Source organism: Lissotriton helveticus, chromosome 1_1 (assembly GCF_964261635.1).
Source record: "Lissotriton helveticus chromosome 1_1, aLisHel1.1, whole genome shotgun sequence".
NCBI lineage: Eukaryota > Metazoa > Chordata > Amphibia > Caudata > Salamandridae > Lissotriton > Lissotriton helveticus.
The window spans coordinates 1,811,291,321-1,811,316,736 of NC_136057.1; the positions used below are offsets into that span (position 1 = coordinate 1,811,291,321).

The window sequence follows — 25,416 nt, forward strand, 5'->3', positions numbered from 1 at the left end:
TGTAAGAATTGGCTTTTGTAGTTTGGTTTGCCCTGTTCCCATCATGCACTGGGACAGGAACAGACTAATTTGCATACAGCCAGGTTCTGAAACTGGGATGGTGCAATGAGCTAAAAAACGGTGTTGGATCTAGCCCTGATCTCTTGACTGGGTGAGAGTATTCTGCTTAATTCAGAGACTCTGTCCCTCACCACCCCTTGTTGTAAATAATGAGGTAGAAGATCAAGCACAATGAAATCTATGTAAAACAAGAAGTAAATTGAAACACAAGATGAACTCTTATGAAAATCTTCTTTTTCCCATTATAAGCATTGCCCTCATATAGGATAGATTCATAAGTAGATAGCCTTTTTGTAAGAACTACCTGTATTCATCAATAGACGATTAGGTCTGCAGGCATGATAAAATGAAAAAGAAAAACATGGGTAATCAATGAGTTGTTTTCTCACAAGCACGGCATGCTTGAATAGCTAAGCAGCCTCATTCACTAAACTTCCAACAATATTTAGTATTTTAGGCGGATAATATCAGAATCTTTATTTGCACCCTCGATGTATTAACAACAAAATGATAGTGCAATATGTATAAAGTTTGATTTAGCAAACAGACTTCATAATGCCAGAGTTTGGTAGAGAACCTTTTATGCACTAACGGTTGCTAACAGAATAACAGAACTATATGGGTGGTATTGTGAAATATTTGCTCTGTTGATGTTGCAATTAAGCTTGACATTTTTCTGTTTTTATAAAAAAAACTAGTCAGGTATTAGAATTAAAAGTGATCGTTAAAGCGCAATCCTGACTGTATATTTTTCGCGAGAATCTGACGATGTCGTGGAATCTTGGTATGCCATATGTACATTTATGTTTATGTGGTGCTTTACTGATGTCTCAATAAAGTTCCACTATTTATCTAACTAAAAAAATCAAGGCAGGTATGAGAATGATTTTGCTGCGTCGTAATCCCGGCGCTGCAGTCTCGTGAGATCCGGGTGACGTTGTAGTCATCATCGAAGTCTTGTGATATCCTCTCGCGAGATTTTGAGTATGGAAAAAGAAGTAAAATACGCCGTAACTCAATGGTACGGGTAATTCAATGTACGAGGAAGAGGTGCAAGAGGAGCAGGGAGGCCGTCTTCTAATATACAGGTGAGGAGAGATTGACACTTGAGTAAAATACAGCCTCCTTAGTGATATCTGCTAATGGTAATGGATATGCGCCTCTTATTCTAAATACTATGGGCCAGATGTAGGTCACCAAATACCAGTCGGTAACGGCCGATTTCGGCCGTTACCGACCAGTATTTGGTGAATGAGATGAAGGGGGCCTTAAATTTACCGATTCTGTATATTTAGAGAATCGGTAAATTTACAGATTCTGTAAATTACCGAATCGGTAAATTTACCGAATCTCAAATTTGTGATGTTGGTGGCACTGAAAACAGTGCCACCGGCCCTTAAGAATTCGTTATTTACCATGACATACTATATCATGGTAAATAACGAATTCCTGTGTACATGCACATCTGTGCATGTACACCTGTGCCATGTGGCACACATACATGCCCTGAGGGCATGTATGTGTGCCACATGGCACAAAAGCCAGAATCAGGGGTGCAACAGGGTGTCAAAGTGACACCCTGTTCCCCTTGCAAATTCGGTCATTTTACTGAATCGGTATTTACCGATTCGGTAATTGACATTGATTCCTATGGGCCTCAAGGCCCATAGGAATCAATGGCTATTACAGAATCGGTAAATACCGATTCATTAATTACCGAATCATACCGATTCGGTAATTAATTCGGTAAAATTACCTACATCCCGATTGCCAGTTCTTAAATACCGAATCGGTATGATTCGGTATTTAAGAATCGGTAATCTGGGATTGCTACATCAGGCCCTATATGTGGTAGGCTACATAGTATATAATCGATTTGGACTAAGTGCTGTCTAAGAGAATTGGCTCTTAATAAAAGTTAACATTCGACGGCCATTAAAACTTTAAAATAATGCGTGCCCTATGAAGCATAATGATGTTTGGAACGTCTGCAGATGGAATAAATAACGAGCCCCGTATAAATACAATGGGACGAATAAATAATTTCATTAGCTATCATGTGAACAAACCCTGTGCCCCTCGATCTTGTAGGTAACAAACAATTCACAATAGTAAGCACATGGGAAAACTAAATTGTTAAATGAGTATGAAAATACACCATGTGCTTAATGCAGCAATTAACAGCCTGATTCATCAAGCCGAATTGCGCTCGCAAAGGGCCAGATTCTGAGAATCTGGCCCATTGCGAGCGCAATTTTTGCATTTGGGATTCATCATCCCAAATGCAAAAATCGGTAATTGCTAATTCGCTAAATTGCGAGGAATTACATTTAAGGAATCTCTATTTGAGATTCCTTAAATGCAATTCATCAACCATTTTTAAATTGCTAATTCGCAATTTCGGGCCGCTATTTACCGAGAGGTCAGACCTCTCGGTAAATAGCAAAAACTTAGAAAAATGCTTTTAAAAGCATTTTTCTAAGTTGCATGTTGCACACACACATGTCCTTTGGACATGTGTGTGCGCAACACCAGTTTCAATTTGCATTTAAGGGGTGCTACAGGGTGTCCTTTGGACACCCCTGGCACCCTTTAAATCGCTATCTTATTTGCGAGTAGCAAATTGCTAATCGCAAATAAGGAATACTCCCCATTCATTCCTATGGGCCTTTTGGCCCATAGGAATGAATGGGGAGTTATTCCTTATTTGCGATTAGCAATTTGCTACTCGCAAATAAGGAATGTGTAGGAATCGCTATTTATTTAGCAATTCCTACATGAATACCGTTTTGCGAGTCCTTAATAGCGATTCGCTATGAATCGCTATTAGGGGCTCGCAAAACGGCCCGTTGATGAATCAGGCTGTTAGTGGTTAAACATAATTACTGTTGTGAATGGAAATCATATGGTAAATAGAGAATAGGCACATGTAGGTCTAATCTTTCATACGGAAAGTGGGGAAAGTTTTTGATTAAACAACCATCTAAATATATCACGTGCCCTAATTCACCGGATCTATGAATTATAGACGCATGCTTGCTTAAATACACATGTGATGTTTTTAATTATAACTTAAGCCTACCAAATGCTTATACGTTAAAATAAACGGTTAAAATATAAATGCTAGACGGAACCACCTTGGAGATTTATGTCCTTTGCAACTAATCACCCATCTGTATAATAAAACGCTAGAGAAAGCAATAGTAACTCCCGCAGAAGAAGAGGATGATGCATTAAGCATCAAAATATCATGAAACGGGGTATAAGTAGGAATCAATACTAAATGCCGTCTAATGAATGAGGCACTAATATACTGTGCGCCCACAGGACAAAAAGATGCAGATATGAACTATATTTTCTGTTCTTTATAGATGGTTAATTGATAAGCCACTAAAGGAGGACTTCAACTATATGCAGCGCTGGCATTAAGACATACAGTCAAATGCGCAACCCAGGCCTAGTCCCTTTATTAGGTAAGTTGACTTGTGGAAACTCTAGGTGTAAATAATTAATTAAAAAGATGAAGACAATATTTAAGCACCAACTTAAATAAATAAATATTCACTTTTTTCAGTTCCCTTTTGAAATAATACAGACCTCGGTGGCTCCCTTGCACATACGTACATCGAGCACACCCGAAAAGTTTTAAGGTAATATGTCTATTTAAATTTGGGATATAGACTAATGAAGACTTAAGTAGCGTATTAAGCAAGTTTTCTTATTTACCTCAAAAGGTTTGCTAACACAAGAGGATTTTCATTCCGTTCATGTGATGGAACAAAGTTCATGAAATTCAAGAAGAGAGCTTCAAATTATCACGAAGTCTCGAACAAAAACCAATTGATGAGAGGTACGCAATTAGCCTATCTGTATGGATACATACAGATTTCTGGTATACCCAGAGAATTTTCCAAAAATATCATAATTTCCAATGTGATTCTAGATCTTATTTGATAATGTTGCTCCACAGTCTGAAACCAGGACCCACTAGTTTGCCTTCACAAGTGCCTTAAAGTACCAAAAGTTTTTTGTAACGAACTTGCAATGCTGCACCTAGAGAATAATATGTTTGCTGTAGCAATACTGCTAATTCCAAAATAAGCTTTGAAACAATATTTATAAAATAAGTTCTGGAATAGTACACTAATTGTCTGTTTCTTTTGTTAAATAGAAAAATGTCCTGATGAAGATGTAAACCAAAAACCGAAACGCTGCGTCGACAACCTGTTTTTTCTGTTTTAATATGTCTATGTGGATCGACACATTTTTAACTTAAGTGTATTTTATGGTACTTCTGTGCAGAATTATGTATTGTATTGAATACATTGTGAAAAAAAAATTCTGATCAAACTATTCTGATTGATATATAATTTTGTGATTATGATAATGCAGTGTTTTTTGTGGCATTAGTGGTTTCCTGAGTGCTCAGTGGATGCGCAAATCTGTTTCTTTTCGGTATTAGCACAGACTCACAGTGAAAGTGCACAGCTGGCGGAGCTCTGGTGCACCAATGGTATGCCAAAGGTAAGCCTGTCTGCGTCTGTCCATGCCCTGTCTGCATCCCGCCCTCGCCCAGCCCACCATTGCCACCCCACTGCAACCCTCCATCAGCTCAATCCTGGTCGCCGCACCGCTGCCGCTGCCATGTTGTGCCTCACAACACTGAAGAGGCGTTCTCATGGCCCCTTGCATGTCCCCCTGCAAGAAACATTCATTACAACGCAGTCATTATAATTACCTACCTTTAAAACACAACTGTTACAACGCAGCTGCCTTTACATCGCATGTGTTATGTTAAATGAATTTATTACGCGCTCAGCTACTCGTGAGTGTCCCGGCGCGGAACCATAGGGAATGGCAGAGGGCTTAATATAAACAGATGCGGCTTAAGTGTTTTCTTGAATACACATAGGTCCTGGATTTTGCGCAGGACCAGAGGAAGGGCATTCCAAGCAACTGCCGCTTTGACTGAGAAGGAACAGCCCCCTATCCTTTGGCGCTTAAAACGCGGGACCTGGGCCAAAAATAAGGACGCGGAGTGCAGAGATCGCATAGGAACATAAAAAGAAACGCGCTTCTGTAGATAGAGAGGGCCATGCCCGTGAAGCGCACAGTGTGCCATGACCAATGTCTTGAATTTCACCCTGGCAGCCAGGGGCAGCCAATGATACAAACACAGCTGGAGGGGAACACTATCCCTGGATGACAGACCCGATAAAAGTCTGGCTGCGGTATTCTGTACCTCCTGAAGCCTCCTCAGCCGGTAGCCAGGAATACCGGCAAAAAGGGCTTTCACGTAATCCAGCCGCGACAGGATCAATGCGCAAGTAATTGTTTGCCTTGCCGCCAGAGGCAGGAGGGGAAACAAGCATCTGAAAGATTTCAATAAAGCGAAGCAGCCACCGGCCAGCTTCTTAATATGGTCCGCAAAGGAGAGATCTTCGTCGAACCAGACCCCAAGATTTTTTGCTGGCTGCCCAGTGGAGCTTGGACATGGGAACTCAGTGATCCAGAGCTGTTCTCTAAAATTTACAGGGAATGTACCGAACAGTAAGATCTCTGATTTCCCCTCATTACATTTAAGCTGTGCCTCTGCCATCCACTTAAAAATAGATGACAGGCAGTGTTGGGCCAGGAGCAACGAATCTTCTCCCTTTGTCCAAGTGAAAAGCAACTGGGTGTCATCTGCATAGGCCAGTACCTTAGCCCCCATCAACTCTGCTTAATATAGCAGGGGAGTCATATAGATATTAAATAAAAGGGGACTAAGGGAAGAACCCTGTGGGGCACCCGTTGTAACTGACTGTGAAGCGGAGGAACAAGGAGGAATCCATACCTTCTCTGACCGCCCCCTCAAAAAAAGAGCGGAGCCATCCCCACATAGCACCCGATAACCCTATCCTGGCCAAGCGTGACATGAGCAGAGTGAGGGACCGTATCGAACATTACAATGCATGTCACTACAACGCATGTCACTACAACGCATGCCATTACAGCGCATGCCATTATAACGCATTATAAGGTAAGTAATAGAGATTTTTTAGTATTTGGGTGGGTATGGGTTTTGGGGTACATGGGAATAGTAATTTGTACCACTACACTATCCAACACTTAGTAATTTTACCCCTACACTGTCCAACACTTACCCTACTGTTGCACTCACTGGAGTGGGAATACTACTTTTTACCCACACGCTATCCAACACTTACCCTACTGTTCCCCTAAAAGTATTATGCATTGTAATGTTATGCTTAGTAATGGTAGTTTTAAAAAATGCGTTGTAAAGGCATGCGTTGTAAAATCATGCAATGTAATGGTAGTTGTGATGTAAAGACTGCGTTGTAAAAGCATGCGTTGTAATTGCATGCATTGTAACATCATATATTCCCTCCTGCATCCTCCCACACCCACCTCTCATTACACCCGGATCCACTGCACTCAACTATGGCCTTATACTCACCCAGACTCATCGGACACATCACACTCCAGTCAATCTTGAATGCTCCTCAACTCCCTCAATGGGAATCTGGGACCTGCATCATGACAACTCTGGAACTGCAGTTCTTGATAGAAACCTGGCTCACCCCTGCGTTCGCACCCTCCTTTGCCATTCCAACCAGATACAAAAGTGCCAGACAGGACAAGTCACGCAAACCCAGAGGAAGAATTGCCATTATCACCAAGGAATCCATCTTCAGCACCACCATCTTGGAAACGACCCCTAGCCCTCAACTGAAACAAGCTCTCAGAAGCATCGAAACTCCTCAAACATTGACATCCACACAACAATAGCCTCCCAGACACATCTTCGACTTCAACAACTGGATTAGCACTTCTACCACACCTAGGTACCCCTCAAACCATCAATTGGACTAAGATAACCAACATCAATGACAACTTTGAACCCAACCTGACCACTCTGCCCTCGCAGCCCTCCTACCCATCTGGACCAACAACCAAAGAACCACACAGACTGCCTAGCCAGCCATCAGCATGGAAGAAGCCATGACCATGATGCAATACATTCATTTTGGAGCCCTTCAAGCCTATGCCCCTACCATGTCTTCATTAAAGGACCAGATCCCATCAGCACAGCACTCAGCACTCATCCTGATCCTGAACGCCTCCATCACCACTGACACCTACCAGAATGCTTGGAAGCATAGCACAGTACTCAGTGGATCTGATGTCACTAGAGAACTAACTTCACTGCTACCCTGCCTGGCCAAAGTCCTGGAGAAACTGATCAATAAACACCTAACCACCAACCTCATTGTAAACCAGCTCCTTCACATTACTCAATCTGGATTCGGGACGAATCCACACCAAAGAAACACCCCTCATCACAGCAACAGACGACATCTGTCTGATCATGGACAGAGGAGACATGGCAGTCCTCATTATCCTCGACCTCTCCTCAGCTTTCGACACCATTTCCCACTCCATTCTCATTCAATGACTGCACAAAGCAGGCATCCAAGGACCAACCCTCCACTGTGTATGCTCCTTACTGACAGGCTGAACCCAGTCAGTCAGCCTCATCTGCGGACCTCAAGGTTCATCACTCCGCCCGAACCTCTTCAACACTTACATAACCCATTTACCAACATTATTTGCGCCCATTGATTCAAAGTCTTATCCTATGCTACAATACACAGCTGGAGCTCTCCATCTCCAACAAAACACCTTACACTCAGACCAAGTTATTCTCCTGCATGACCAAAATCGGCTAGTGGATGAAAGCCAACTCAAACTGAACATCAACAAGACAGTAGTGATCTTCAGCACACATTGGTCACAATGGGACTCCACCTGGGAGCCGGGGGAACTCGGACCCACAACCACTACTATCACCCATGCTATGAACAGCTGCTGCTGTTTTGGCGTGGGATTCTGAGTCTGAAACTTTGCACCTCAAACCTGCCCTTTTCTGTATTTCCCATCCTTTTGAGGAAGATCTTGCTCATCTTTTAGCCGTACCATTTGAATTATCCTAAACATCTTAAGAGACATTTTCTTGTCAATCTTCTTGAGTACGTACCGTATTGGTCATATCTCCATATGTTTTGAAGACTTTTCCCATACACACTAGCAAAGCGTTCTTGACTAAGAAACAGTTTTGTCGATGTCTTGCAATTAACATGTTCATCTTTTGAGATAAGATGTGGTAACTTTCCAAGACTACCTTTCTTTTCTCTATTTTGTTTTTCTTAATTCTCTGTGTCCTAAAGAAGGTGGTTGACCGCATTTGGTTTAACACCAAAAGGGGTGTTGGCGCTAATAGAGTGTGGACCGGAAGGCTCCTGGCATTGAAAGAAAACACAAGATACACCAAGGAGATTCTTCTATCGAAAGAGTTTATTATTTTCATTTCTATACAAAGATTTCAACTCTGCAAATCATAAATCATAATATTGTGACCGCATATCAAAGGATAGAACATAATCTCTTGTACAATAATGAAAATGAGTACATTTTTGATTTGATGTCATTAATTATTTATAATCAGACTATTAGAATGTGTTTATCTTCCTCCTATGGTACCATACCTAAAGTTTTTAACATGGTTTAATATGTTGATTAGAATTGAGGTACGTGTGATGAATGATTGAGACATGTATGAGAGAGCGTTGAAGTTTTATATTGTTTTGTGAAATATGGTTGCTTTTATCTTGTTGTAAGTAATTAGATTATGTTTTGATTTCTGAGTATTTTTTGGTTACTACATATGACTTTCCACAAATAGGCAGTTACTTTGTGGCCAGCATGAGAAATGTATATTGAAAAGGTGAAAATCATTAATAAAAAGTTCTGTGAAGGAGGGGGAGAGCTACGCTAGCAACCAAGATGGCCGCATAAGCTCCCAGCTCCGCCGACCTCCGCCAGTTGCTCACAAATCCTGACTATCATCCTGATTTCTCACCGGACTCCCGTGCAGCTGAAGTGTGCCTGACTCTAAAGGTGCAATCCTGGAATTTCTAGCTGCCCAAATGACGAAGATACGCCATGCTCCATTCTCGGCCTAACCCGGAGTCGAAGCCGGGGCCTCGAGCTCCAACCCAGCCGGGTTGGAGTTGAACAACATCGGCTGCGGGACGTGGGTGTCTCCCGGTCTCCCGAAGTGGAGTTTTTCTTGTCCGTTCTGGATGGTGGCCCGGTGGCAGCTTTATCCCGCGACTGCGGCAGCTTGACGTATCGATTGCTGTGGTCGGGGATCCGCTGCCCGGAGGCCCCGTTGAGCTCCTAGGGTCGATGGGCTTGGCTCCTCGCTGGCGGCGGCGGTGCTGAGATTGTGCTTTTGGAGGTGCCCGCAGTTGTCATCGGCATTTGCTGTGCCTGGTGCCCTGGAGTAGTCGACCTCCAGGGTTCAGAGACCTGCTCGGTCGCTTCGTGATGGGCGATGGAGCGGGTTGAATGTACACCGTCGCTGCATACTATAATGACCACCATTTGGGAGCTCCATTTACAAGTCACCGCTATCGTCCAGAGGATGGTTGTAACGGCTGATATCATCTGCCGGAGACCGGCCTCCGACCCTTTGTTGGTTCTGGAACAAGATGCTTTACCCGCGGAGCAAGCCCCGACTGCTACAGAGGACCCTACGCGGAAGTCGGACTTTGTAATTTTTCTCGACTCCCAGACGGAAGCAAGCGAGCCCGAGACTATCAAAGGTGTATTCTGCCCTATGCCTATATCGCCCGAGATGGATGTGGAGATTCCTTTACTTCAGAGTGAGTTCTCCAGTGACTGTTGGATTGATACCTCGCCCTTTTTCTCCCAGATGAGTCAAAAACACTCTGGCGACCTATTTCTGGTGGGCAGTGACCTTCGTTTGACTTTTGGATTCTGTATTCGGCTATCCTGGTATCACCTCTTCCGTGCTGACTTGGACACTTTTCTATACTTTGATACTCCTGTTGTGATGGCGGTTCGAATGGACGGGGCTCGCATGAAGAATCGTAGCGGCCAGGGTTGACTTTTAGCGTATGGGTTTGAAAAATTACTTCCTTTGACACGGGATTTGCACCTCATGATGGCGCGGGAGCGGGGTGGTTCTTATACGCGTCCCCCCGATGGATTTGACTTGTTGCATTCTATTATCCTGGAGATGTATGGGGTGGGTTGCTGCTGGCGGGGGGTAAGGGAGATCGGGGGCCTGTTTGATATTCCCTCCTCCACTTTCTTTTTTCCTACCTTTAGGACCAGTTCTGGGGCGACAGGCACACTGCTAGTGGGGATGGGCCGTAGCCATTACAGAGGTGTAGGGTGGGGGGAATGGGGATGGGTTTGTTATTTTACCTTAGTTTAGTTCTATGGCCTTTTTTTTCTCTTCCTTTCTTCTTTCACAAGAGAGGGGTCGCTTATCCTGTATCGATTTTCTTATGTGTCGGGTGTCTAATTTGGTCTTTATTATCCTGGATCATGGGTGGGCTAACTTTGCAGGCTGTTGTTTCGTCTGATTGCTGATCGTCTCTCCTCTTTAATGTATGTATCGTTGCTACAGTTGCATCCTTCGGTAAATTGCTTTCTATGCATTGTATACTTGCTCACCTATTGATATATTCTGTTCTACGTATGACACCCGATTCATGTAAATTCTCTTGTCTTCTTCAATAAAAACTTTAAAAAAAAAAAAAAAGTTCTGTGAAAATATATATAAATATGTATTTTCTATTATAATTATTGGCTCAATATTTATGCTGTGAATATGCAATAGTATTGGATTTATACGGATACAAAAAATATATGGGACTGGCAGTTGTTTTCTTTACTTTAACCACCCTCCATTCTTTTTTCTCCAGGGGCCCTATTTTTCTCTACAGACCAGAGCCTCTGGATAATCTTCAACAATCAACATCCCATGAACTCTCAAGTAGACTCAGTCTCCACCTTCTGCTTAAATACAATGAGGATGCTGACAAAGGTTTTCGATGGTGCCCCACGACACGCTGACCCGTCATCCAATCCCTCATCACCAGCAAACTGGACAACGGAAACACCCTCTACGCTGGAATAAACACACAACTGACCAGATGACTCCATAACATACAGAATGTAGCAGTCAAGCTCACTAACCAACCATGCCACACCCACATCACTCTGCTTTGCAGGGAGTTCCATTGGCTTTCCATCCACAAACAAGCCTTGTTCAAACTCCTCTACACCGTAAGGGCACTACACAACACTGGCCCAGCAGATCTCAACAACCAATTTAACTTCCACAAACTCGTCAGACACCTCCACTCAGTTGAATTTCTACTTGCAAACATCCAACACGTATGCAGGACCAGATCTGGCGGTCATGCCTTCTCCTACATAACCTCTGAAGCCTGAGTTAACCTACCCCTGCACATCAAAGCCACTTTATCAATTATTGAATTCCGCAAGAAGCTGAAGACATGGCACCTATAATAGGCCAGCCTTCAAGCCAAGATTGTTCCTGCATCAGTACTAAGATATCCTCTGGGCGATAGCGTGCACTACAAATATGCATTACATAACAAAACATAACCATGGCTGTGGCAGGAACAATTGCACTGGCTCAGTGTGGAGCTGAGAACCAGGGGCCAGATTTATCAAAGCGTTGCATTATCCTTGCATCACGCAAAGTAACTTAAGGACATCACAACACTAAAGTCAGATTTACCAAGCCACGCCAAGCCAAACCAAGCCAAGCCACGCAATCCTTGCAATGCTTGGTAAATCTGGAGTAAAGCAAGGCAGCGCAAGTTGCTACATTACATTACCCTACTCAAGGGAGAAGTTTATGGGTAGAGCATGAGTGTACCCACGCATCCACCCATGGATTGTGGCGCATTCACAGATGTAATGAATTTATTGCAATTGGTAGACCTGGGAAAGCGTCAAAATGCTATGCCTTGCCAGGTGAGGCGTAATGAGGAGAAATATCTTTATCTCTCCTTTGAGGCTTTTTCCTCTTTCTATTGTGCAGCATGCATCACACATAGAAAGAGGAAAAAGCCTCAGAGGATTGTTTTTGGGCATGAAGGTGTCCCTTCCTACACAAAAACAATCCTGCCTGCAATGCAGGCACCCATGCACCATGGTGTAAGGGTGCCTGCGTTGGTGCTAGGCAGCCAAAAGTGTGCCAGCACAAGGAGATGACAGGAATAAGCCATATAATGTTAAATATATCGCAATCCTACCCTCTCCATTTCACCAGTGCAGTAAGGTGTCTTGCTTCATTTTCTTGTGTGAAATATTGATAAATCTGCCCTCTGGTTTATAGACTTGCACTGTATTCAATACCCACACATATCACGACTCTCTGTAATTTGTGAAAAATCACAAAATTTGGACCTTTGCAAAATTCCTGTGATTTTTACGTAGCCCCTCTAAAATGTAAAATAATAATGGTTTTACCATCCTTTTATTGACCCTGTGGTGCCACTATTATATTAGAGTTTTATTCATGAACAGTATTTACCTTTAGGATATTTCTAAGTCAGCAATTTAGATTTTACTGTATCTGACATCTCAGATATCCATTTTTAAACTATTACAACAATAATAAAACGCTAAAATAATAAAACACTCCTTGTCCTCTCCCACCTACCCCAACCAGCTTCCAGTTATCAAGGAAACCACAGTCCACATAGAGTACTATTACATTGAATAGTGGTATCAAGAAGATCAATATTTAAAACATCCCATTTAACTTTAGATCAGGGTACTGTTGGATTGAGCCACGTCCTCTGGACCATCTCTGTTTCCTCGTCTCTCCTGTCCCAGTGATTGCTGCAAATTCAGCCACGAGTGTAACAAATCCTGCATCATCATTGCCCAGGCAAACAGCACATCCAGTAATTTGTCATCTTTCCCCGTTCTTCTCATATGTTCCTCCTCTGTGGCTGTCCACTTCCTCAAATTTCCCTCTCATTTCTCCCTGGTGGGAGCTCTGACACTCATCCAGTCAATCAATATGCGTCACTTTGCTACCGTTAGTCCCAGAAGCGTAAATCGTCTTCTGAGCTTGTGTTTTGGGTCCCTGGTCAACAGTCCCAACAGACAACTAGCAATCATAAGTGGGTTATCCCAACCAGTAGCATGGTTAAACTGCTGTACAACTTTTCTCCAATATGCAGCTACCAGCAGGCAGTGCCACACCATATGTAAAAAGTCCACTTCAGGAGTCGCACACTTGTGACATCGAGAGTCATGTTACTTGTGAACGTCTGGGGGACAAATGTGTCATATGTATAATGTTATATTGATTTTGTTTGAATCTTGCACAACCTGACACTCTCTGGATTTCCGCGTGAATATAGGACCAATCTCTAGAGGACAAGGGCTCACCGCATAAGGATTGCCACCTCTCCTCCAATTTCAATGGCATGACCTGTCTCTCCGCACACAGTGCCTGGTATTGATGAGTTACAAATTTACGTACACCCGCCATAGTGATAATATTGACTAGCGTGTGCGTGGCATCAACAGTGCTATTTTGTTAATAAAAGGATGGTGGGCAGGAGATAGAAATTAGCTTTCCTCTCTCCTGCACTGCATGCCCTGTGACACCACCATTAGCATAGCCTGCCTCAACAAAGCTAAAAACATGTCCCCAGCACGGACAGGAGAAAAAGACTGCTGGAGAGAGGGACATATCAAATATGTGAATCCCTGCCATTTTGGCAATCATTCTCTTTGGGCCGCACAATTGTCCTCCTGTTCCCTCATCTTGTGTCACTTGTCCTCCTGTGCCCACCCCTTGCAGTAATCCTCCTGCTCCCTTCCATGTCACTTGTTGAAACACCCTCCCTCCAAGAGTTGTGCTCCTGCCACCCTCCGCGACATAACACTACTTTCTCTGTCACCTTACCTGTCACTTATTTTCCCATCAACCTCTGTGGCAGTCATCTTCCCTCCTGACCACCACCGTAGCAGTGTTTCCCTGCCCAGCCCCCTATTACTCTTTTCCAGAGCCCTTACAGACTACCCTCCATTATGGCATTTACCCCCGTGTAATCCCTCGCCCCATCCTCCCCCTTGCATCAGCTTCACACACTATTAGCAGTGTTATATACATGCTGCTGCAGAAAGCAGTTTAGTTAGCCCCTCCACCCGTCTGGTACCTTACATTAAGGTGGGAGAAAGGTGGAAGAGGCCACAGTAACAGCTCCCTCTAGCGCCATGTATTTTACGGAGGGAAGCCGCACGTCAGGACGGTGCAAGAGGGAGCATTTTTTAAACTGAAATCTGCACTCTCTATGGCATAAGACAATCCTGTTCCAAGCTCGCTCTTGTTGGGCGAATGCTGGTTTATTCGTTCTACATCAGGGCCACAATATTTTTGCGAACGGCACATTTTGTGCCTCTTGCAAAAATACAACTAATTCTTCTTTTATTTCTTTTGCAGCCCACACAATTTGGCGAACCAGCCTGTGAATTCCTGGGTGGTCTACCTGAAGCACACCAGTTTATACACCACTCACACATCAGCATTCTTACACACACACACACACACGCACACACACACGCACACACAAGAAATGCATGCACACACACAACACATGCTGACACACACAATACTACAAGTAATGCATAAATCATGCAATGAACTTGGCAGATGCGAAATACCTTAATATTGTCTTCTTTTTCCAGCTCGGTGAGAAAATTCTGAATTTCGTGGGACACTGCTTTTGTTCTAGAACCCTGTAACATACATGACATATCAATGAAAAACAGCTGTCACAGCTATAAAATATATCACCAAAATATAAATGTGCTCTATGTTTTGTATGTTAAATGACTAAATATTTAGATTGTTTTTTTACATGGTCCAGATGTATTTTCACTCACCCCCGTCACATTCAGCATTTGTCCAATATGTCTGAAAACATTATTAAATTGCTCTCCGGTGAAAGGCACAGCTGGAAGCTTCCCGCCAATCGAAAAACCTCCATACCTACAACCAGTAAATAATAAACATTCATTTGAACACTCTTCAATAAAAAAAGGAATACAATATTTGGGCAATTAAAGTGAGTGAGACTGTTTATTTCTTCCTTTTACACCTAACACCCACAATTCCACTTGAAAAAATACACTTTTGTACCTACTTGCACCAGTACATGGTTGGTGTTGGACTTGGCCCTTTCTGCAGGGTCATCCCTGAACTTTTTGCATTCCTTCTACCCTTTTTTAGGTCTCGGCTGGCGTTGGAGCGCTCATGTGCTCCTCGCCTGCGAGAGTCACAGTCAACAAGTCAGTTACGAGAAGGGGACTCGAGCCCTGCCCCTCCTTTCCATTGGGTAGCGTCGGCGTTTATGGTAAACACTGGCTTCCTATTGGAAAAAAGGGTTTTTGTTGCCTCCCTTTCGCTTTTTGGGCCGCCCACCCGGACTGCCTCACCTGCTTCACGGCTGTTGCGAAGACTTTACGTATCTACTTGTGTGAAATGAAATGAAATGAAATGAAATGAAAAAGAAATTTATAGAGCGCTCTGTGGCCAAGCGGCTTCCTGGCGCTAAGGAACACATCGGTATCTGCCTAACTGGTGCGAGAGAGTTTAGCCCGGGAAAGCCTGAAGAAAGAAAAAAGTTTTAAGGGCTTTCCGAAAATGAGAAAAAATGGGAATGGAGCGGATAGAGAGGGGAAGGGAGTTCCAGATTTGCGGAGCACGCACAGAGAAGCGGGTGCCCCCTGTGCGGGACTTACGGAAGCGGGGGACATGAAGAAGAGAAAGGGAGGAGGATCGGAGGGAACGGGGAGGGGCATAGGAGGAGATCAGAGAGTTGATGAAGAGAGGAGCGGACCGGGCCTGTGCCCGAAAGGCCAGACAGGCAAGTTTGAACTGGGACCTGAACTGAACGGGGAGCCAGTGAAGGGTTTTTAGGGCGGGAGTGATGTGGGAGAACTTCGGAAGACGAAGGACAAGACGGGCCGCCTGGTTCTGGATGGCCTGGAGACGACGGGTCTCGTAGGCAGGAATGCCTACATACAGGCCATTGCCATAATCCAGGCGGGATGTAATAAGGGCAGTGATGATAACTTTGAGGGCATCAACAGAAAAAAACCGGGAGATCTTACGGATGAGGCGGAGGGAGAGAAAGCAAGAGGATACAACAGAACTAATGTGCGCGTGCATCGAGAGGTCATTGCTGACCTTGATGCCCAAAGTCCGAACAGAGGGAACCGGGGAAGGTGGAGGACCAAACGAAAGGGGCCAGTGGACAGAGGACCAAGGGTTGGATGGGCCACCAGTGAGGACAAGCTCTGTCTTGTCAGGGTTGAGCTTCAAATGATTGAGGCTCATCCACTGAGAAATAAAGACAAGAGTTGACCTGAGCTTGGGAAGAGAGTGAGTGGGGGAGGATAGATCAAAGACGAGCTGGAGGTCATCAGCGTAATTATACACTGAGACCCCCAGCTCAAGAAGAGAGGAAATGAGAGGACGGATATAGAGGTTAAAGAGGAGGGGGGAAAGAGAGGAGCCTTGGGGTACCCCACACGGGTATACACCCGTTACAACGCATCTTTTACTCCGCACTACCATTACAACGCGACTTTTACTCCGCATACCATTACAACGCATTGCGCTGGGGGGCGCTCTAGGATAGGGAATAAGTATAATTAACTATCCAACACCTTCCCTAGGGTCCACGGGGACTGGAGAATGAATAGTAAATTATACTTACCACTATCCAGCACCCCAAAGCGCTATGCGTTGTAATGGTATGCGTTGTAAAAGTCGCGTTGTAACGGTATGCGGAGTAAAAGTATGCGGAGTAACATGGTACATCCACCCCACACGTGACCGGAAGGGGAGGAGCCGAGAAGGAGGAGAGGTGAACTGCCTGTGAGCGTCCCTGCAGAAAGGACGCGATCCAAGAGAGGGCAGCGCCCTGGATGCCCGCTGCGCTGACACGATCAAGAAGAATAGTATGATCGACCGTGTCAAACGCAGCGGACAGATCCAAAAGGACTAAGGCCTGAGGAAGGTTGCCATCGGCCTTGCCCTTCAGTTCGTCAAGGACCGCAAGGACCACGCCCTCAGTGGAATGGCCCGGACGAAAGCCGGCCTGGTGGGAGGCCAAGATGTTGTTCCCCTCGATGTAAGACGAGAGACAAGATGTTACATGACTCTCAAGAATCTTCCCTAGATAGGGGAGGAGGGAAATCGGCCTAAAGTTCGATGGGAGGGAGGGATCCAGGCCAGCTTTCTTCAGGATGGGAAGCACGATGGCAGACTTAAAGAAAGAAGGGACAGAGCCCAGGGCCAAACAAGAGTTGAGAAAAGTTAGGGGGGGGTGGGACAACTAGTGAATAGAGGTCTGAGGATACGAGCAGGTGCACAATCCACCGGGGAGCCGGACTTGACCTTAATAAGGAGGTCGAGAAAAAGCTCAGGTGAGATGGGTGTGAAATTATCAAAACCGGGGGAAGAGAGAGGGGGATGGTCCGGTAAATCAAGCGGAGGAACAATCGGGATGTTGGCCTTGATGGTGGTTATTTTATTGATGAAATAGGAGTTCAACGAGTAGCAGAGGGATTGCGAAGGAGCAGGGGAAAGACCAGCACGGTCAGAGGTGGCAAGGCTACGGACCAGAGAAAAGATCTCACGAGTTTTGTTGGCCGAAAGGGCAACGCGGTCCGAGAAGTATTTGGATTTGGCTGCTAAAATGGCGGATTTGTAATTATTGAGGAGGGCCCTATATTTCAGGCGGAGAGTGGGGCAATAGGTGCGACGCCAACGACGCTCCGACCGTCTAAGCTCGAGCTTCAGGGATCTAAGGTCATCGGAGAACCACCTGTGGGCGTCGTGAAGACGGGCCGATCGAATCATTTTAAGGGGAGCAGCCTGATCGCAAGCCGAGGAAAGCCAAGTGTGGATGGCAGCCGCCTGATTTTCCACAGAGAGGTCGGTCAGAGCGGGGGCCGATAGAGAGAGAGAGGAGGAAAGATCATTGAGATCAACCTTATTCCAGCACCGAGCCCAGATGTTCTTGGGCAGAGTAGCTTTCTCGGGCTGACCTAAGGGGATTGAAAAGGAGATCAAAAAATGATCAGACCAACCACAGGGGGAGATAGAAGACACCAGGGGATTGCAACGGAGAGACCAGATCTGGTCGAGAATATGACCATGAATGTGGGTGGGGGTCAAGACGTGGGATGAGAAGTTGAGACAACAGAGAGTAGCGGAAAAGTCTTTCGAGAGGGGGTCCTCCTGCGGGTCGCACGGCCAGAAATTAAAGTCCCCCAGCAGAATTAGCGACGAGTTGTCTACAGCCAGGGTGGCCAGGAGATCCTGCAAAGAGGACACAAAAGAGGACATGTACTGAGGGGGGCGGTACAGAAGAATCACCGTGAGGGGGACCGGGAGGTTGAGAGAGCGGGCCACCAGAAAATCTACGTTGGTGATGCCAGGATGCGAAAGAAGCTGGAATTGCAGGGATCGGCGGACTATCATCGCCACGCCACCCCCAGTTCTTCCATCTGGGCGGTCGGCACGGAGGGCGTAGTGAGTTGCAGGGAGGATAGCAAGAAGATCAGGAAGTGAATGGGAGGAAAACCAAGTCTCAGTGAGGAAAAGAAAGTCCGGGGGGTCCGTGTCCAATAGGTTGAAAAGGGCGGTTTGATTTTTTACAGCAGAGCGTGTGTTCAAGAGAATAGCAGAGGCATCAAGGGAGACGGGGGAAACACAAGGAAGGGGAGGCAGAGAAGAGATTGTAGAAGAAGAAGAAGGCAAGATGACACCGGGGAGGGGGGGGGGCGTAGATATCATGCGAGGATAAGTGTAGAGCTATAGATGGGGAAAGAGGGATTGAGGCAGAGAAAGATGAGAGTTGGGCCGAAGAATACGCCAGACGAGGGGCAGAGTCTGTGGCCCCTGGTCCCGGTCGGTCGCGGACGGGCACAGACGGGCTTGCCTTAGGCGCGCCTTCGGCGCGCAAACGGCGCGCCCGCTGCGCCCGTCCGCTGCGCGAACGGTAGAGGCACATGTTAAGTAGTGAGAGTGGGAGGCGAGATCCGGGGGGCGTGGCCAGGAAGTGGGCGTGGCCGGGAGGGCGCCCGCTGAAGGCGGGAAACGAGTGGGAGAGCTACCGCTGCAGCGACCAACTCGGCTGCGCGGGAGGGAGGGAACAAGGGCAAGGACCCTGAACAGGTAAGGAGAGGGTGGGTTTAAAAAGCGCACTCAGGCGCTGAAAACTCAAAATAATCAGGGCAGAGAAAGTTTTGCTGCTAAAAGCTCCCGCGGAAGGCAGGGAGTGATCCTGTGGCGAGTCAGCTGCTAAGTAGTGTCCCAGGGGGCGTGGCCAGGAAGTGGGCGTGGCCGGGAGGGCGCCCGCTGAAGGCGGGAAGCGAGTGGGAGAGCTACCGCTGCAGCGACCAACTCGGCTGCGCGGGAGGCAGGGAACAAGGGCAAGGACCCTGAACAGGTAAGGAGAGGGTGGGTTTAAAAAGCGCACTCAGGCGCTGAAAACTCAAAATAATCAGGGCAGAGAAAGTTTTGCTGCTAAAAGCTCCCGCGGAAGGCAGGGAGTGATCCTGTGGCGAGTCAGCTTGTAGTCAGCTGCTAAGTAGTGTCCCAGGGGGCGTGGCCAGGAAGTGGGCGTGGCCGGGAGGGCGCCCGCTGAAGGCGGGAAGCGAGTGGGAGAGCTACCGCTGCAGCGACCAACTCGGCTGCGCGGGAGGGAGGGAACAAGGGCAAGGACCCTGAACAGGTAAGGAGAGGGTGGGTTTAAAAAGCGCACTCAGGCGCTGAAAACTCAAAATAATCAGGGCAGAGAAAGTTTTGCTGCTAAAAGCTCCCGCGGAAGGCAGGGAGTGATCCTGTGGCGAGTCAGCTTGTAGTCAGCTGCTAAGTAGTGTCCCAGGGGGCGTGGCCAGGAAGTGGGCGTGGCCGGGAGGGCGCCCGCTGAAGGCGGGAAGCGAGTGGGAGAGCTACCGCTGCAGCGACCAACTCGGCTGCGCGGGAGGGAGGGAACAAGGGCAAGGACCCTGAACAGGTAAGGAGAGGGTGGGTTTAAAAAGCGCACTCAGGCGCTGAAAGCTCAAAATAATCAGGGCAGAGAAAGTTTTGCTGCTAAAAGCTCCCGCTAACAAGCAGATAAAAAAAGTCTTCACGACAGCTGTGAAGCAGGCACGGAGCTCAGAGACGCACGGGGTCACAGGGGGATCCCGGCAGACTCTGTGTGTTTTCCTGCTGAGGCAGCAGCGTGTTCAATTTTACATAGCTGGTTTTGTCCAATTAATCAGGTTTATTTGATTGCTTGTTACATTTTAAAGTGCCCGTTATTTGCCAACAGCGTCCCTTGCGCTCTTTCTTGTTTGATATCCTTTGCCTCAGTGGAAGGGGGAGGTGGCGGAGGAGGGCGCAGGGCCCTCCCAGGCCTCGCCTCCTCCTGGATCAGCATGGAGCGGAGGGGGACGCCATGAGTTACTGTATCGCTCTGTCTCTTGCGCACTCTCACCACTATCGCTCTTTGTTGCTCTCCACCACTGTATTGCTTGCTGTCTCGCATGCTCCCACCACTGTATCGCTTGCTGTCTGGCGCACTCCCACCACTGTATTGTTTGCTGTCTCACACGCTACCACCACTGTATCACTTGCTGTCCTGCCCCTTCAACTTCAATGTTCGTTTTCTCACCCACGCTGCCTTGTCTATTTCCCCCACCTACTTTACTGTGGTCCTTATTGCGACCCTGCCTGATTTATAGCACACGTGCACCTACACCTTTTAATAAGCTCTCGTGCCCACTTTAACTCCCATTGGTCCCTGCTTTTTTGTCTCTAGTCCTGGTTGGGCTGTGCCTACTCGACTCTCCTCACACAGCTCAAACGTACGGGAATTTGAAAGCGTCTGAGGGAACTTCTGTGAGCAGCGCTATGCGCTTTACATTTATTGTTACTTTAATGAGCTCGGCGCCCGCTAGGTACACCGCGCTCACTTTATTTATTTATCTTTTACATTTAGGTTAAATAAAGTCCTGGCTGGGCCGTGCCTACTCGGCTCTCCTCGCGCAGCTGAAACGTGCGGGAATTTTAAAGCATCTGAGGGAACTTCTGTGAGCAGACACAGGCGCGAGGCCTCGTGTGCACATTCACCGGCTCTAAGGCCTCCCAGAAACACCGGGCCGCGAGGGCTACTGCAAGCTCCGCATCGGGCTGGATAGAAAGCATTGTGTGCACAATACGCTGCTGTGACAGCCGCTTGGGCACCAAGAGCTCCGGCCTCTAAGGGCCTCCCCTGGACAGGCACTGTCTCCAAGGGCTGCTTGTGAACTGCAGCAGATACATTGTCAAATACAGGTCAGCCTTTTTAAGTCACTTTTTAATCCCAATAAAACTGACCATCATCATCAGGTCTTCTTACAGGCTGCGGAGGTTTGGAAGCTGACGAGCTGCCTGGACCTACTAGGTTATTATACATAGAGCTCGAATCCAGGATGCTGCGCGTCTACATTGGCAGATTAAGCTACCAGGTTCGGGAGAAGGACATCCAGCGCTTCTTCGGCGGCTATGGCAGGCTCCTGGAGGTAGACATGAAGAACGGGTACGGCTTCGTTGAATTTGAAGACTCCAGAGATGCTGACGATGCAGTGTATGAACTCAACGGAAGAGATCTCTGTGGAGAGCGGGTTATTGTAGAACATGCCCGTGGTTCCCGCAGAGCAAATTCTAATTATCAAAGTCGCAAATCAGTTACTCAGAATGGACCGCCTGTACGTACAGAATTCAGACTGAAAGTTGAAAACCTATCCAGTCGATGTAGCTGGCAGGATCTTAAAGATTTCATGAGGCAAGCTGGTGAGGTGACCTATGCGGATGCTCACAAAGATCGCACTAATGAAGGGGTGATCGAATTTCGGTCTCATTCTGATATGAAGCGTGCATTGGAGAAATTGGATGGCACGGAGATAAATGGCAGGAAAATTAGGCTTATCGAGAATAAGCCACGACGCCGTAGATCCTATTCGGGTAGTCGATCAAGGTCCCGATCCAGAAGCAGGCGACGGTCACACAGCAGGAGCCGCAGAAGCAGTCGTAGTAGAACACGCAGCCCAGTCAAAGCACCGTCTCGATCCAGGAGCAAGGGGCGGTCTCGTTCAAGATCCAAACCTAGGAGGTCTCGATCAAAGAGCCACCCCAAGTCTGATCTTGGTTCGCGCTCCCGAAGCAGATCCAAACCAAAGTCTGAGCGGTCTCGCAGCCGGTCCAGATCTCCGATTCCTCAAGAGAATGGAAGGGAAGAAAAATCGAAGTCCAGGCCTCGAAGCAAGTCTCGCTCCAGGTCTTTTTCCAGGTCTCCTCCCCCAGAATTGATGGAAAGGGATCGCTCCAAATCTGCAACCCCACAAGCGGCGTCCAGGTCGCAGTCTCGCTCCAAATCACGGTCAAAGTCTCGCTCTCGATCAAGGTCCATGTCCAGGGATTAAGACTTGAGCATTGATCTACAGTAACATTGCACACTATTATTGGAACACTTCCCATTTTTTTTTGCCAAGTCGCTATCCTGAATTTGATATGGTCGTTGTCCCATCTGAAAACCGAACCAGCTTGAAACACATTCGATATGTTTCCAGTTTTAAATAATGCTCTAAAGCAGAAACCTTTTTTTTTTTTTTTTTAAAGGAAATTAAGTTTTTCATCAAGAATAAAAAAAATTCTTGGGTATAAATTTCATAGTTTTAGATTTGATAGCTTAATTCTTTTACAGCCCATTTTGAAATATGATTTTTTTGCCTAATGTGAAGCTAGCATCCCTCACCTTGGCTTACCAGGAACTCCCAACCCCTTTGGGGTCGCTTGTGCTAGAAGAAAAGCAGGGGCTACTCTGGTATGAAGGTGAGTTCTTCAGTGGCCCAAAAGCTTGTTCTTGAAGACTTATCTGACAAATCTTAAACCCGTGATACTTTAGAGTGGTGAAGTGTTTATGTCCACTGTAAATATGCTCAGTATTAAAGGGCGCTCCTCAGTCCAGGAATATCATATAGCAGGCGCAATTCTACCCATTTCAAGCAATTCTGTAACTATTTAACTTGTCACCTACCTGTTTGTGTATGAATTGAAATCTAATAAAGGTACACCTGTTTTTGTTGTGACCATCATCTCCCAGAACCTCACTCCTTCCCTCTCCTCACGTTTACCAGTTATGCCTTCCGAGAGCCACTCCGATGTTAACTACACATAGGCAGCGAGGAATTTGCTTCGTGCCCATACAATCTTCACATCCCCTTCCGAGAGCTTGTGTTGCCGATCGAGTGAATGTTTCTTATACCTACATGTTTGATGCCTAGGGAGCACAAACACCCCATTTTGGCTCAATATTGTTAAAGGGCTCCCTAAAACTATATTTTAACCAAAAAACATCACCATAATATTTTTTGCCAATGATAAACATTGTGAAGGCCTGGCCTAAGCCTTTAATGACGTTTGAAAAGTGGCGAAAGTTTGGGAGATAAGTAACCATTCCCCAAAAATACTGTAGCGTGGTTCAAATACAGCTACAGAAAACCTTTAGGTGTGTTCACAAAGTAATATAAAGCAGAATATAAAATATGTAACAGCACACTGCAGTAAGCATAGGCATGTTAGACATGCGGATATTTACAGAAGTTGGTAAATACGCTGATGATTTTTACCCAAAAAATGAAAAGCTCACTTCCATAGTCTCTTGGCAATGTTAAGCGTTGTGAAGGCTAAAGCGCATCTCCGGCCTACGCTTTAAGTGATGTTTGAAAAGTAAGGAAAGATTAGGAACGAAGTAAACATCCCCAAGGAAACACTGTAGTGTGTTTTAAATGCAGCAACAAACAAGCATGTGCAATGCAATAGGTGTCGCATTTACATGAGTTTAAGCTATTGGCATTGAAAATGACAATGCCTTTTATTTATGTTTTTACCCCTTCCATGCTCTTGACGAGCTCAGCTTGTCATGCAGTACACTGCTCGTGTGCTCATGACGAGTTGAGCTCGTCATGAACAATGGGAATAAATGAGTGCCAGCGCTCAGGGGAAATTGCTGCAGCATTGATGGTGTTAAAAACGAAAACAAAAATAAAAAGCACTGTCAATTGCAATGTCAATAGCTCAAACTCGCCTAAATGCGAGACCTATTGCATTGCAAATGCTTGTTCTGACATGGTGTTGGTGGTTGTAGGACTCTGGGCACTTTAGCACTGATGTCCAGTGTAAAGAGTGTGTGCTTTCGGTGGTTAACATGATAAAGATCGGTCTACACCTGTTTGGCATATTTAATTTACCTGTCAGTCCCTTGTAAAGTGGTATCTCAGATACCCGGGCCAGTAAATTAAATGCTAATGGTGGGCTTGCAGTGCTGATTGTGCCACCCACTAAAGTAGCCTTTCAAACCTGTCTCAGGTCTCTGCCATTACAGTGCATGAGCGCGCAGTGTTACTGCCGCTGTGACGTGGTACCTTGAGTGTGTGCCATGTCTGTGACCCTCCTTTTACTACATGTCAGTCACCCCTAAGGAAGGCCCTATCTAGCCCTATGGGCAGGGTGCATTGTAGGTGAAAGGTTGGACATGTACCATAAGTCTGTGACATGTTCTGGTAGTGACAAACAGCTATTTTGGTTTCTCACTGCTGTGAGGCTGCCCTCTCATAGGAATGCATTGGGGATTCCCTGATAAGTGTTTCAGTGGTAATTCCGGATATGAGAGGAGCAGAGAGGTCAAGTCTGGTATGTTTGGAATGGTAATAATAAATACTGCGCATGGTGTGCACAGATTTATTATCACTATTTTAGAAATGCCACTTTTAGAAGTTGTCACTTTTAGAAGTTGTCACTTCTGTGTGCTATGTGTCTGCCTGCCTGATGTGTATTGCATGTCTGGCATTGGAGTAACAGGGGCTGGTGAGGTGTGTGGCTCCAGGGAGGGCAGGGTGAGTAGCGCTAGGCTGAATGGCAGATCTGCAATTGGAGTAGTGGAAGGAGTAGTCCACTGACCCTGAATAGGTCTTTGCCTGCCTAGGTGAATGCTGGCTCTGCCCCCCTGTGGTGTGTCTGATGACAGAGCCCCAACCTGACAAAGGAGGGTGGGAGCCCTGTAAACAAAGTGCTCCACACCCCCCAGAACCAGTTGAGGCAGACAAAGAAAATTTACTATATATATTGGGGCTGTGACCCCATGTCAGTGTGCTTACTTGTACCTGTTTTGGGAGGCCGAAAGACTGCTGGGCAAGGAGGAACCGCCGTGGGACACAGCTGCAGTTTCCTGAGGGTCCGTACGTGCTGGCCTGCCTATGCCCAGCTCTGCCCCTCTGCATTTTGGACTTAGCGCCTCATGAGCGCTACCTTTCTTATCCCCAGGACAGGGAGTGCTGGGGCTTCGCAGCTATGAGCTGCACATTGCTTCAGAGGGAATC

General features: G+C 46.3%; 1 protein-coding gene and 1 pseudogene across 1 annotated transcript in view; one reads left to right on the forward strand and one right to left on the reverse strand.

Moving 5' to 3' along the window:
- The window catches only part of ABCA4 (ATP binding cassette subfamily A member 4), a 1,114,059-nt gene that overhangs the window by 180,708 nt on the left and 907,935 nt on the right, over positions 1–25,416 (reverse strand). The window contains exons 35-36 of the mRNA XM_078650330.1: positions 14,881–14,986; positions 14,659–14,733 (exon numbers count right to left, since the gene is read on the reverse strand). Of these exons, the coding sequence (XP_078506456.1) occupies positions 14,659–14,733; positions 14,881–14,986 (181 nt within the window). The remainder of the gene's footprint in view (positions 1–14,658; positions 14,734–14,880; positions 14,987–25,416) is intronic.
- LOC144753155 (serine/arginine-rich splicing factor 6 pseudogene) lies at positions 21,466–22,637 on the forward strand (annotated as a pseudogene).